Below are 15525 nucleotides of genomic sequence, written 5' to 3'. Positions count from 1 at the left end.
CCCTATCACCACCTGTCACTGTTACCCATCAGATTAGACCCTAATCTGCCCCTTGTGGGCACCCAATCACCCGCCCACACCTCAGAACGCCCTCAGACCCCAGCCCTGATCACCTCGCCAGTGCATTGCTTGCATCTATTTCCCCCCTCTAATCACACCTTGAGACACCCATCAATCACCTCCTGTCACCCCCTAGCACACCTACCCATCAGATCAGGCCCTAATTTGCCCCGTGTGGGCTCCTGATCACTCGGCCAAACCCTCAGATCCCCCTCAGACCCCCTTCCGATCACGTCCCCAGTGCATTTATTGCATCTATTTTCCCCTCTAACCGCCCCCTGAGACACCCATCAATCACCTCCTGTCACCCCCCTAGCACTCCTATCCATCAGATCAGGCCCAATACATCCTGTCATCTAAGAGGCCACCCTGCTTATGACCGCTTCCACAAAATTTGCCCCCTCATAGACCACCTGTCATCAAAATTTGCAGATGCTTATACCCCTGAACAGTCATTTTGAGAAATTTGGTTTCCAGACTACTCACAGTTTTGGGCCCGTAAAATGCCAGGGCAGTATAGGAACCCCACAAGTGACCCCATTTTAGAAAGAAGACACCCCAAGGTATTCTGTTAGGTGTATGATGAGTTCATAGAATATTTTATTTTTTGTCAAAAGTTAGAGGAAATTGGATTTTTATTGTTTTTTTCACAAAGTGTCATTTTTCACTAACTTGTGACAAAAAATAAAATCTTCTATGAACTCACCATACCCCTAACGGAATACCTTGGGGTGTCTTCTTTCTAAAATGGGGTCACTTGTGGGGTTCCTATACTGCCCTGGCATTTTAGGGGCCCTAAACCGTGAGGAGTAGTCTAGAATCCAAATGCCTCAAAATGACCTGTGAATAGGACGTTAGGCCCCTTAGCGCACCTAGGTTGCAAAAAAGTGTCACACATGTGGTATCGCCGTACTCAGAAGAAGTAGTATAATGTGTTTTGCGGTGTATTTTTATACATACCCATGCTGGGTGGGAGAAATCTCTCTGTAAATGGACAATTGTGTGTAAAAAAAATCAAATAATTGTCATTTACAGAGATATTTCTCCCACCCAGCATCTGTATGTGTAAAAATACACCCCAAAACACATTATACTACTTCTCCTGAGTACGGCGGTACCACATGTGTGGCACTTTTTTGCACCCTAAGTGCGCTAAGGGGCCCAAAGTCCAATGAGTACCTTTAGGATTTCACAGGTCATTTTGCGACATTTGGTTTCAAGACTACTCCTCACGGTTTAGGGCCCCTAAAATGCCAGGGCAGTATAGGAACCCCACAAATGACCCCATTTTAGAAAGAAGACACCCCAAGGTATTCCGTTAGGAGTATGGTGAGTTCATAGAAGATTTTATTTTTTGTCACAAGTTAGCGGAAAATGACACTTTGTGAAAAAAAACAATTAACATCAATTTCCGCTAACTTGTGACAAAAAAAAAAAATCTTCTATGAACTCACCATACTCCTAATGGAATACCTTGGGGTGTCTTCTTTCTAAAATGGGGTAATTTGTGGGGTTCCTATACTATCCTGGCATTTTAGGGGCCCTAAACCGTGAGGAGTAGTCTTGAAACGAAATTTCTCAAAATGACCTGTGAAATCCTAAAGGTACTCATTGGACTTTGGGCCCCTTAGCGCAGTTAGGGTGCAAAAAAGTGCCACACATGTGGTATTGCCGTACTCAGGAGAAGTAGTATAATGTGTTTTGGGGTGTATTTTTCCACATACCCATGCTGAGTGGGAGAAATATCTCTATAAATAGACAATTGTGTGTAAAAAAAATAAAAAAATTGTCATTTACGGAGATATTTCTCCCACCCAGCATGGGTATGTGTAAAAATACACCCCAAAACACATTATACTACTTTTCCTGAGTACGGCAATACCACATGTGTGGCACTTTTTTGCAGCCTAACTGCGCTAAGGGGCCCAAAGTCCAATGAGCATCTTTAGGCTTTACAGGGGTGCTTACAATTAGGCACCCCCCAAAATGCCAGGACAGTGAACACACCCCACAAATGACCCCATTTTGGAAAGTAGACACTTCAAGGTATTCAGAGAGGAGCATAGTGAGTCCGTGGCAGATTTCATTTTTTTTTTGTCGCAAGTTAGAAGAAATGGAAACTTTTTTTTTTGTTGTTGTTGTCACAAAGTGTCATTTTCCGCTAACTTGTGACAAAAAATAAAATCTTCTATGAACTCACCATGCCTCTCACTGAATACTTTGGGATGTCTTCTTTCCAAAATGGGGTCATTTGGGGGGTATTTGGACTATCCTGGAATTTTAGCCCCTCATGAAACCTGACAGGTGCGCAGAAAAGTCAGAGATGCTTGAAAATGGGAAAATTCACTTTTGGCACCATAGTTTGTAAACGCTATAACTTTTACCCAATCCAATAAATATACACTGAATGGTTTTTTTTTTTATCAAAGACATGTAGCAGAATAACTTTCGCGCTCAAATGTATAGGAAATTTTACTTTATTTGAAAAATGTCAGCACAGAAAGTTAAAAAAGTCATTTTTTTGACAAAATTCATGTCTTTTTTGATGAATATAATAAAAAGTAAAACTCGCAGCAGCAATCAAATAGCATCAAAAGAAAGCTGTATTAGTGACAAGAAAAGGAGGTAAAATTCATTTAGGTGGTAGGTTGTATGACCGAGCATTAAACCGTGAAAGCTGCAGTGGTCTGAATGGAGAAAAAGGCTCTGGTCCTTAAGGGGCGAAAAGACTGTGGTCCTGAAGTGGTTAAAGAATGTTATCTGCATACAGAGGCTGGATCTGCCTATACAGCCCAGCCTCTGTTGCTATCCCAAACCCCACTAAGGTCCCCCTGCACTCTGCAATCCCTCATAAATCACAGCCGTGTTGTGAGGCTGTGTTTACATCTGTAGAGTCAGTCTCAGCTGCTCCCCCGCCTCCTTCATAGCTCTGGTCCCTGCCCCCGTCCCTTCCCTCCAATCAGCAAGGAGGGAAGGGATGCAGGCGGGGACTGGAGTTCTGCAGGAGGCGGGGAGAGCAGCAGACTGACACTATAGAGATAAACACAGCCAGCTCTGACAAGCTGTTTGTCAGCAGCGTGGCTGTGATTTATGAGGGATTGCAGAGTGCAGGGGGACCTTAGGGGGGTTTGGGATAGCAACAGAGGCTGGACTGTATAGGCAGATCCAGCCTCTGTATGCAGATAATATTCTTCAAACCCACCTCGGGTTCTCTTTAAGGGTAGCGTATTTATTGTTCTTTCTGGACTTTTTCTCCACAGAACTTTGAGAGGAAGCATAGAACCTTTGTTTATGTCTTGACTGTAACAGAGATCCTTGATGACTGGGAGGACTCCGTTAGCATTGGTATGTGGGATGACTTGAATTAAAAAAGTGTGTATTGTAGAAGTTAAATATTGTTAGTTACATTACCAGAAATTAAATTCTAAAATAATGCATTGGTGTCAAAAACAAAATCAAATTTGAAGTGGCTTTTAAAAGATTTGATGAAATTGATATTTCTTGTAAATGACCCAGGTTGTTGCTGAAACAGCTATGCTAGGCCTGGATTTTACTGAATATGACATTTGTACCACACAACGGCCCATATGCAATTCACTTTTTCTCCATAGTTTTCTCCTAGGTGATATTTTTAAACTCGTCAATAAAATGCCTTTTAAGCCACCAGAAAGCAAGAAAATGCTCAAAATAATTTTGATAGTACTTATTCACCTACTTGATACTTTTTTAGTTGAAAAGTGCTGGAAAGTTTTTTTTTAAATTGAAGATCAAAAATAATCTCCTAGGAGAAAAAGAGAATTGCATATGGCCCAACATATCAAACAGACATTTTTCTCCTTTTAAACAGAACTCAGCGCTGCTGAATAAAATCTAACTTGTGGTGAGAAGTGCTAAGCCTAACTTTCTCAGACAGGGTCCCTCTGATCCTCAGTCTTCCTCTTCCTACCTTTCAGGACTGTTGTTTGTATTGAATCAGTTGCTATCCGTTGTAACTGAATGAACAACTCACGTGCAGCGTAGGTGAAAGAAATGCCCCATGTTTCCCTATTGCTCAGTTCACATACATGCAATTTAACTGAAAGCTTATTCACAATGCACTGCTGCAGAACAACTGATCGATTAAAACGTTTCTGTTCTTTAGCGTTCAGTGTTAATCAGCTCTAAGTGCTTTTTTTTCCCATTGATGAGATTTCCAGAGCTCTGAATCCAGACTCTTCTTCACCTCCAGTGCCTATGAGGTTTTATTTGTTATCCAGTACTTAATGTTTCATGTATAATGGTTGTTTTCAGCATATGAATCAGAGGAGTTATTACATTTTAGCTATGTCTGGCCCTGTTTAATTTATGACACCTTTTATAACAAACTGCACTGTCTTTGGGCACTTTTTTCTAAGGATTATCTTATTTTTAATGCATTCTTTCCCTTATCAATTTCTTCAAAAACATTTATTCTGCAATCTTCTAGTAACTGAATCTTTAGCATGGTCATATAATTTGAGTGTAGAGCAATGAAATGACAATCAGATGTGATGGAAATTATTTTAAGAATGGAGATTCAGTAAAGCCTGATCACTTACGCAACATATTTGTGGATATGCATGATGACTTGAATAAAGTATTTGAGGACCTCAAAAAAAGCTGGAAAATGTTACCAGACCATCTACAAAAGCTTGGACTCCTCCAATCAACAGGCAAACAGATTGGGCTCTATTCACTAAGCATAAACGCATTCGGTAATGCTGAAAAAAAGCTGATTTTACCAATCGCCTTTCCAAATTACAATTCATTAAACCTATTACCGCACTGAAAATTAGAGTTACCGACTAGTGAGGTAAATTGCTTTGAAATGTCAAGAAATTGCAATTCACAAAGATTTACCCATTCGGTAAATCGGGCAAAAGTGTTTGATATTTTTCGCCAGCTCATAGCAGCCGGTAACTTACTTTTTACATGCGCTCTGTGCAGTAATTTGACAGACAGCCTTTAGGGAGAGCCACACAGCCCTGCTTCTCAGCTGATTTGATGCAACAGGGATTCCGGCGGATCTTTCACTGTATCAGAGTAGAGGAAGGTGACAATTTGGGGGGCTTTTCTGCATCCCTTTAGATGTGAAAATCTGTATTCTGGCATACAGAAGAGCTCCCCCTGGTGGCTGCAGCACATCTAAGGGGATGTCAGAGATGCATGGGACAGAAAACCCCGACTCGTACACACAGCTCCCTTCCTCACTTCTGACCTGCTACATGGCTGGTAAGTGACACTTGCCAAGCAGGGCTTAGTGAATTGAGGCACGGTTGTTCGGTAAATTACAGAACTTCTGTCTCATGCGGACAATATTTAGTGAATTTGGAAAAAGTGTTAAATTCTTGCCCTTAGTGAATAGAGCCCATTGTGTACAAATGGAGGTAATTCAAGACTACTACCTTACCCAGAATTGGTTGACCATCAAAGTAAGCTGTATTATATATACATTGATTGCTCTAATAGCAAGGCGTGTAATAATCTGACAGGTTACAAAAGAACCCAAGGTAATGAGCCTTCCTGCTCTTCTCCTGGCTCGTCATTCCAGCAAAGTCCACCTGTAAAGCTATTTCACCTGCTTGGTTGAACAGCCCTTTGGAACTATTCATGTCCTTAAGTAGTTCCAAGAACAAGTGCATCACTACTGTACATGCGTAAGCCTGGACTCGCGCATGCGCAGTAGTGGGGCACCCGTCCTCGGAATTACTCAGGGACAAGAGTAGTTCCAAATAGTTTTGTGGTCAGTTTTACCGGCAGAGAACACGGGAACGACAGCCAGGGCCGGGAAGGCTCTATACTATCCAGAGCCTTCCTTCTACTCACGTATCAAACCTGAATTTAGTTTTCTCACTTCAGGTTTGCTTTAAGGGTTTACACACTTTCAAGCACCACTGTATATTTAAAAATCAAGAACTTCTCCCACCCTTACAAAGAAAAATAATTTGCCTATTATCATACTAGGTGGCTAAAATGTGGGTGTAAAAACAGGTAAAGTATTCTTCAGTGAAGCTTCCCTAACAACTTGGGCATTCACAAGACAAATCAACCTCTAAAATCAGAGTAAACCATTCAAAAATCAACTTTCCTATGGACTCAATGCAGTTTTTCAAATTTTCATGTTGAATTTCACAATCTGAAATTTCAATTCAAATGTTACATTTTTGAAACATAAATGTTCATCACAAACTATACTGAATGAATTTTTCTTTAAGAGTGTGTTGTTAAAGTGACCAGAGACATTCGATACAAAAGATTTATACACACCTGAGGCTTCCTCCAGCCCCCTCCGGACGGATTACTCCCACGCCGTCTTCCCCTGCCTTCTTGTTCTCCTGGTAGAAGCCCCGTTAGCCAGGCCAGTAAGGGCTCACTGCGCATGTGCGACCCAGCCGCGTGCACGCACCCCGCCGTACTCCCGTGACCGGGAGAACTCTGCGTCTGTGCAGTACTACAGAATGCTCCCAGCCACGGGAGTGCCAACTGGCAAAACTTATGGGGCTTCTAGCAGGAGAACGAGAAGGCGGAGGAAGAAGGCGTGTAAACGATCAATCCGGAGGGGGCCGGAGGAAGCCCCAGGTATGTATAAATCATTTGTATCTAGTCATCTCTGGTACACTTTAAGCAGAGGAGCTGTGATAATAAAGTAATATAATTCTAGTCCATCATTTATAGGACGGAAGCGACGCTGGTTCAGCATTGAGGAAGCAGTTCGTGCTTTGCAAGGTCACAAACCAGTGCAAGCTTCCTATTTTCAAAGTCTGCGTCAAAACTGCCACCCTAACAATGGAGCCATCTCTCTGCCAAGCCAGAGCTCACTACCTGATGTCAGATGACCTGATTACCCTATAGACTTCATTTTTCTTCCTAATCTCCTTTCTTCTTCTGCCCTGAGAAGCATCCAGCTGAAAAAGCATCACTGAAAGTGATAAACTCCATTGGGCCTCTGACATTGTGTTGTTCAGCGATGGATTGTATATGCTGTGATATCCCCTTATTGTGTGACATGAACGCATTTAATGGTTGTCTGTTGGTTTCCCATTTTTTTTCCAATATTTGTGCCATGATCACTTATTTCTGTTTACTTTCTGATAAACCCTGCATTGGTTCCTTTTCTAGTTGATAACATAGAAATGTTTTGCCTCTAAAAAGTTCACAGACAGCCATTTTTCATTGTCATCTCATGTATGCCGCACCCTTCCTTTTCCCAGTAGAGAAGTATTGGGTTTATTTTTCTAATTTGTGTCAAGAGTTGTTTCTTTTTCCTAATTTGTGAAGTTGCACCTAAACTAACTGGACATGCTCTAAGAAAGATTATCCAGAGAGGTGAAACAGATACAAAAACTGTACAAAAATTAACAGTGCTGGAAAAGTTTATTATTATTCTTTAGCGTTTTTATGAACACTATTCTTTAATGTTAAGTTATAGATTAAATTAAGTATTATTGAGATTTTTTGTAATTTACTTGTGAGGTAGGTTAAAAAGATTGTAAAAGTAATGAAAAATAGCATAATTCAATTCACATTGTACATTTCATTCTGGTGTTTCTAAAACGTTGCAAAGTTAAAAATACTATCAATATGTACATTTACCCCTGAAATGTTTAAGTATAACTTACGTTGCTTGGGGGGGGGGGGGGGGGGGGTTATGTTTTAAAGAACTGTTAAAACAGTTTCATATTAAATATTGTTAGGATTTTTTACACAATAGATGTGAGTTAATCAAATGCAGTATTTAATACTTTTTCTTTTTAATACATTTTTCTTTAATGCCCAACTATGCCACTTTAGACATCTCACGATGATGGCTCACTGTGAATCCATGTTTGCTATGTGGCTAAGGACATTGACTTGTAAACTGTGACAATGGACTATGTGAACACGTATTTTTTTTCGTTGTACAGTACACGATATTATAGTTCATCAAGTGATGTGTCTACTGAATGCTCACAAATGTTATCTTGTTAAATAGCTAACAAAACCCCACTACCTCTTAGAATATAGTAACTTGTAGTATTGCATGTCTTAATAGGGGAAGGACTGGGTGCTGAGAGAAATAAAAACAAAAAGGAAAGAATAGAAATGCATCTACAGTGAGACATTTTTCTTGCATTGTAATGAATGCTTCCCCTTTGTATTTGGTGGCACTCGAGGGCTAAAATAACTAATATTTGAATTCGTTTTATAAATAAGCCTTAATTATGTTTTGACATGTTCAGTTTAAAATGTACTAAGGTCAAGGCAGTATTCAGTGTGGCAACATTTTAACAATTTGTATGTGCCATACAGAATAAATGCTAGAACTTATGACTTTTTTTTATAGCATCCTAAATACTCCTATGGTAAACTGGGAAATTAGAAATTCCTAGCCCTTCTTCACATGCTAGGCCTGATTTACTAAAGCTATGATCCTTGCGACTGCAATCAAACAAATCTGGCGATCACCAACTAACAAAAGTAAGTGTCTATCTTGGTGCATGACTATGTGGTCGCATATTGCAAATTCACTAATTGCCATCACTATTGAATTCTGGCAATGACTGCTGTCATTTGCTGAACAAATAGATGGTGATGCTTATTCATAGACCTTTGAGTTTAAAGCAACATTCGTTTTTCTGCAGTTTAAGTGAACCAGTCACCATTTTAAGCACACAGGGCACCCCAATAGCACATTAAACATGCATGCCAACAACATGTCTCCTGTTTGTTTGTTTTTTAAAACTAAAGTTTTACAATTTTTGTATTTTTACAGTTAAGCAAAGGCGTTTATTATCCTACTTCCTCCTACTTCCCAGGCCTGCCCGACCACAGAAATTTGAGGCAGATAAGGATTGCTGTGATTATTTTATTGCACACATTAGCAAAATCATCAGCAAGGGGGGTGGAGATATTAATCACTTAGCTTCAACGAGTTTACAGAAGTCACAGATGCTATCTTCACACCTTCCCTGTGGATAATGGGCAGCTAGAATGAGAGGGAATAACATTGCAGCTCCTATAGCTATTAGAAATAAGGGGAAAAAAGTGGTGCCTGGTTCTCTTTAACCCGCAGGTCAACTGAGGCTTAATGAGTTAATTCTCAGATTGCGTTAAAGCTGTGATCTGGTTGACCCTAGGTCAACCCCAGTATAACTCTCACTTGTATAGCATAAACATAATATAAACTGATTTCAGCCTGAGCATAATCTAAAGTAGAAGGTCTGCATACACTATTTTATAACTTTGTATTTTGTATAAAATATCTTTCTAATAATCATTTAGAAGTATTTTAAGCCATAATTATGTTCTTATATATCAACTAAAATGTTTGTCACTTTCTATAAACTTTTTTTTACAGCAGCACTTAAGTATTAAAATTTATTTTTATAAATACCCTTTTTATCAGTATTTCTTTCTATAATTTTTCCCAAGAATAATTCTTTAGCTGTGACATTTTATCAAGGAAATAAACTTCCTGATAGTCATTCAGGGGCAATTTTCAGTATAAATTCTATTAACACATGTTAGAATTTGATACATGTGAACAGGATAAATCCCACCAGAAATGGCATTGATTAGTATGACTTTGCAGATGCACACATCACTTTACTTCATGTCATGTGCGCAGGCGAGATTGCACCAGTCATTAGTGAACCTGATTGCCTGTCGTTACAATGTGAAGGATCGCCCTTGGTCTTTTCTGGAGCTTTGTAAATCAGACTGAAAGTGTTCTTTAATATATCTAGTGGCTAATCTAGTTCAAAGATTTTGAGAGGATTGCTCATGTTACTTTATGTTGCATATTGTAATAGGTATGCTCTAACAACTGAAATTCTGCCCGATGTGGTGACCTTGGGGTTGATTTACATAGCTTACATTTTTTTCACCTTAGCTGTAAGGATAGCTAATGCATGAGAAAAAATAAATTAAAAAATAAAGAGAATTCTTGAGATAAACAGATAAGTAGAGATAAATCATGAGTTAAAGTGTACCCGAGGTAACATGTAACATGATGAGATAAACAAGTGAATGTACAGTACAAAACATATTACTAACTAGCCTGTTTTACTTGTTTTGTTTTGCTTCCTGAAAGAGTTAATTTCTAGGCATGTAAGTGACTGATTCTGTCTTGTCTGTACCTTGTCAGGAATAAAGTAAACCTCTCTGATAATCAAATTCTAGCCATAAAAGTTTCCCTGGCAAATTACAACTTCGGAAAGCAAGGTAGAGATAGAAAAAAAGGTTAATTGTTCATGTATTTTAACTCTGGGAAACTTGATAGACTGCCACTGAGCACAGACAACAAAACAATAAATCTACTTTGTAAATGTTTAATTTAAATATTAAATAAAACCATGGGATATCTAAAAAAGTCATTTTTAGGAGTAAGAGGATACATATAATTGTGTATCTCATCAGCTTATTTTAACCCTGGGTTCATTTGAACCACTTGCCGACCGCGCACTCATACCGCGCGTCGGCAAAGTGGCAGCTGCAGGACCAGCGACACAGTATTGCGTCGCCAGCTGCAGGCTGATTAATCAGGAAGCAGCCGCTCGCGCGAGCGGCTGCTTCCTGTCAATTCACGGCGGGGGGCTCCGTGAATAGCCTGCGGGCCGCCGATCGCGGCTCGCAGGCTAAATGTAAACACAAGCGGAAATAATCCGCTTTGTTTACATTGTACGGCGCTGCTGCGTAAGTCAGATCGGCGATCCCCGGCCAATCAGCGGCCGGGGATCGCCGCCATGTGACAGGGGACAGCCTGTCACTGGCTGCACAGGACGGATAGCGTCCTGTGCAGCCCCGATCACCGGTGATGAGCAGATAGGAGAGGGAGGGGGGAATTTCGCCGCGGAGGGGGGCTTTGAGGTGCCCCCCCCCGCAACATGGCAGACAGGAGGAGCGATCAGACCCCCCCCCCCCCCTGCACATCATCCCCATAGGGGGGAAAAAAGGGGGGCGATCTGATCGCTCTGTGTGCCAGCTGATCTGTGCTGGGGGCTGCAGAGCCCACCCAGCACAGATCACAAAAAATAACGCTGGTCCTTAAGGGGGGTAAAGGGTGGGTCCTCAAGTGGTTAAGGCAAATAAGGGGAGATAAACCATGAGTTAAGTCAGTTAAGGAGAGATAAACCATGAGTTAAGTTGGATAAGGAGAGATGAATCATGAGTAAAGTCATTTCTCTTTAGAGAGATAAATTGTGAGTTAAGAAGTAAGGTGAGAAAATTCAACAGAAAAGCTTTGGGAATCAGCCCCTTTATGTCTACTTGTTGGTTTGCAGTTTCAAGCTTTTTTTCTGACAAATGGACACATGCTGGACATGCAGAAAGTGCTAATGCTTTTCTGTGAACCCTTTCATTGTCCATTCCAGTTTGTCCACTAACTGCACAGTAAGGATATGGTACTGCTTGGGTATAGTATGAAACCAGCTTTAAGCACTTAGTTCTCGCCTTAAAATTTATACTCCTTTCTGATCATGTACATGTTATCATCTAAAAACCCTATCCTCCCCCCCCCCTCCCCTCCCCTCCCCCCACGAGCTCTTTTACCCCTTTTTGTCCTGTTGCTCCTACAATTTGCTCCTCCACTCACTGCCCTGTCTTACCACCACTTTTGTTTTCTATTCTCACTATGGCGTCAATTCATCAAACATTAGGTAATGCTGAAAACAGCTTAGTTTACGGAGGATTAAGTAAAATGTCAATTTATCAAGGCTGTTACAAATTACTGAGCAGTGAGGTAAATTACCAGCTTGTGCGGTAAACACCTCCAACAACTCAGCAAATGTCAATTCATGAAGATCAAAGCATGCGGTAAAGCTCAGGAACATGTTCTCTAATTACTGGCAGCGCTTATGTGTCGAAAACCAGCTTCAAATGCCTTCCGTGTGGATATCCCCAGGACTGACAGGAGCAGAGAGCCAATAGGAACAGCCTCCGTCTCCGGCAAGTCTTTGTGATAGGATCTGAAGCCTTCTCCGGAGGGTCCAGCTTTTCTACAGCCCAGGCAGAGAGCTTAGAACAAAAGAGCCTTGACCTGCGGTCATTCAGCCGTTTCACCCCTTAGGATCCTGCTTGAAGATGCAGAAGCGCTAGTGGGGAAATCACCCAAGCATTGAAGGGTTTATGAAAGTTCATCTAAGCTGTGGCAATTAAAGAAAAAAATGTTAAAGACTAATAGACAGATTCAGCGCGAGCAGAGGCAGTGTAATAAACATGTACATTCTAAAGAGATGTCGGGATGCCTCTTACTATTGATGCCATCACTGCAGGAACAGCATGTAACAACACAGAGACAGCTCCACACTCCTGCTGTTACCAAAGAGGTTTTTGTGAATTGAAGCATAGTATTTCGGTAAATTACTGAACTTCTACCACATCTGTGAAAATATTGATGAATTATCAAAAAAAAGTCTAAAATACCTAATGCGGTATTTTCCTGACTTGTTTTCTTTATTGTACAGCCTTTGATGAATTGGCGCCTATGTGCTCTTCTACCCACTGAGTTGTCTCACCAAACTAATTGTTTATTTACTCTATCCAGGCAGAGATAAGAGGCTGCAAAAGGCATAGATTTCAATAGCCTATGCCTGGAGCCACGTACTGACAGCGAGTCACATGACGCAGCTGTGGCCATGGATACCGCAGTTGTAAGCTGCGATTGGGTGAGGGGCTGGTTTAGAGTGTCATTAGGCAGCGCTTTGAACTGAGTGGTAGAATCCAGCCCTCTATCAGTCGTAGTTTGCTCATCACTGATCTACAGGCTTCTTCTATCCTCTTGCACCCCACTCATGTTCGGCAGAACCCTCTCCATTGTCGCACTGCACAGTGCAACCACACTGCACTGACGCAAGTAAGGCTCGCTCCTGCACACTGAGCTTCTCTAGAAAGTAGGGGGGAAAAAGCTGCACAGGAGTTGCAGGCTGTACTTGTGCCTGCTCAGCTTGGCCATGGTCGAATATGTTCAGAAGGTTCCAGTGCTGGATCAGTGGGTTTGAACAGGATGAGGGAAGCCTCTGGAACACCCAAAGGCTTCCCTCTACTGGGATAAATCTTCAATTCTAAAACTTGTACTTTTTACTTATTAAAGATACATACGTGTCAACCCCAGTAGGGAAAGTATAAGCTGTTACACTGTTCTTACATTGATAGTAAATAAGCTACAGTGTGCCCTGTTCCGTGTTGGAAATATGCATTTGATGCTGTTCTACCGTTGATGCTTCTAGCATTGAAAGATTCTCTTTACACTCATGATCACCTCTGCACTGAAGTAAAGATATCAGGGAGCAGAGGACAATGATTACTCATTTTTGTAATGTAAACAATGGCTGTGACATTGATATATGTTAAAACCGAATTAAAATCCGTGATGCAACGGCATTCTATAGATCAGAACCCTAGATTAAGCCAGTTAAGCACACTTAAAGTAAACCTAAGACAAAACGATTACCAGTAATTTATACTTTCTTGTGGCTCCCTCCAGACCCCTGTAGTCCATTCATTCCTTCAGTGTTGGTCCAATCCTTATTCTCCCACAGTGCAGTGCAATCCGGCCATGTGCAACCTCAGATTGCGCTCTGTGCAAGCAGAGCCACAGTCTTAGTGAATTGCGCATAGTAGTGCAATCGGGTGACGTTTACGGCCCTGACAGAGGCAACATCAAGGGAGCCAGGAGAACAGCAAAGGAGCTAAGAGGTAAGCATAAATCCTTGTGTTCATTTTGTCTCGAGTACACTTTTAAGGATACATTAGCTGACTGAAAATAGTACATCCTTACTTACCTGGGGCTTCTTGCAGCCCTGAGAAGTCTAACCCTTCCAGTGCTGTCCCCTATGTAAGATCGCGACCTGTTGCTAAGCTGCTGCACATGCGCATTGCTCTCCTCCCGTCATTGCACTCAGTTTGCCGAAACTGCTTTGCACTTGTACAGTTCACAAAGACTTGAACTGCACAAGCGCAACTACACACATGCACAGAAGCCAGCGGCCCAACCTTGGGTTGCCATCTTACGGAGGAGACAGCGGCAGCCTAGAATACAGGGGAACTTTGGGGCTGGAAGAAGCCCCAGGTAAGTAAAGCTGCACTCGTGTATTCTATAAGTAAAGGCACACTAACTAACACTACTAAATAAGTGATATTGCTGTTGGCACCATGTTTTCTAAGTTTGAAATATTCCCAAGCTTTTGAGCATGCAGAACGCACACACTCTGTTCTCTGCTTGCTGCTGTTGGGCTCAAGAACATTTCAACAGGTTATCCTAATTCTCATTGCCCTGTTTGGGCAGCCGACAAGTCAAGCATTTTTTTGAAAATTAACTTAGTTATAACAATTTTGAAATTGGTCCAATTTACAATATATCTTATTTAATCCTCAGTCCAATCAAACTTCATGGAGTTCCTCTTTAAAAAGAGAAGCTTTTTAGATAGAAACTAAAAGTATTATTCATATCATACCCACTTGTCTTACTGCCAAGAGAGGTAGAAAAATCCTCAGTTTAAACTGCTTTTTAAATGTTATTTTGTATGTTTATTGTGTTTATTTCCCTCCAATGTGAAATTATAATATGGAATTTTTTCCTTTATTAAAGAGAACCCGAGGTGGGGTTCTGACAATGCAATCCACATACAGAGGCTGGGTCTGCCTATACTGCCCAGCCTCTGTTGCTATTTCAATCCCCCCCCCTGCTGTGTTTATCTCTGTACTGTCAGTCTGCTGCTCCCCCCCCCCCCCCATCTCCTGCATAGCTCTGGTCCTGATTGGAGGAAAGGGACGTGAGCGGGACCGGAGCTATGCAGGAGGCGGGGGGAGCGCGCAGAGTGACAGTACAGAGGTAAACACAGCGCGGCTGTGATTTATGGGGGATTGCAGAGCGCAGGGGGAACTTAGGGGGGATTGAAATAGCAACAGAGGCTGGGCAGTATAGGCAGACCCAGCCTCTGTACGTGGATTGCATTGTCAGAACCCCACCTCGGGTTCGCTTTAAACGTAAAGCCCTATGTATGAAGTTAATGCCACAATTCTGACTGGATAAATAGTGGAGTAACGAAATACAATTATATAACATACACTAATAAAGATAAACTTGTGTTAATTTGCATTTTATGATTATTGATGCATTGTACTGTCAAAAATGGAAAATGTCATCAATTTAATATGGTGTGTTTTTTAATGTAAAATTATTAACTGAAATAATAAAATAAAAGCTCTACTTGTCATTGTCTGCTCATTCAGCTGTCAGAACCTTGTACATTATAGAGAATGCCTTTTACTTAGTTTTTGCTTCGGGATAGTAAACAAATATATAAATTATACATTGAATGGGAAATCTTTTGCTTTAGAAAAGGTGTATAATTCATCAAACTGAAGCAATGGGCTTCACTATGGGGCTAATTCACAAAGCTTACTTATTTTTAATCTTACTTAAAGAGAACCCGAGGTGGGTTTATATAATCCTAATAGCACACAGAG

The 15525-nt window shown here is 41.2% G+C and overlaps 1 protein-coding gene across 1 annotated transcript in view; it reads left to right on the top strand.

The window, feature by feature from the left end:
- Positions 1–7697, top strand: part of NUDT3 (nudix hydrolase 3) — a 45562-nt gene extending 37865 nt beyond the window's left edge. The window contains exons 4-5 of the mRNA XM_068269399.1: positions 3321–3405; positions 6754–7697. Of these exons, the coding sequence (XP_068125500.1) occupies positions 3321–3405; positions 6754–6914 (246 nt within the window). The 3' untranslated portion in view covers positions 6915–7697. The remainder of the gene's footprint in view (positions 1–3320; positions 3406–6753) is intronic.
- The last annotated feature ends 7828 nt before the right edge of the window (positions 7698–15525 follow it).

The sequence above is a fragment of the Hyperolius riggenbachi genome, chromosome 2 (assembly GCF_040937935.1).
Source record: "Hyperolius riggenbachi isolate aHypRig1 chromosome 2, aHypRig1.pri, whole genome shotgun sequence".
Lineage (NCBI taxonomy): Eukaryota > Metazoa > Chordata > Amphibia > Anura > Hyperoliidae > Hyperolius > Hyperolius riggenbachi.
Note: the sequence above shows the minus strand (reverse complement) of the source record. Positions and strands in the feature narration are given on the sequence as shown.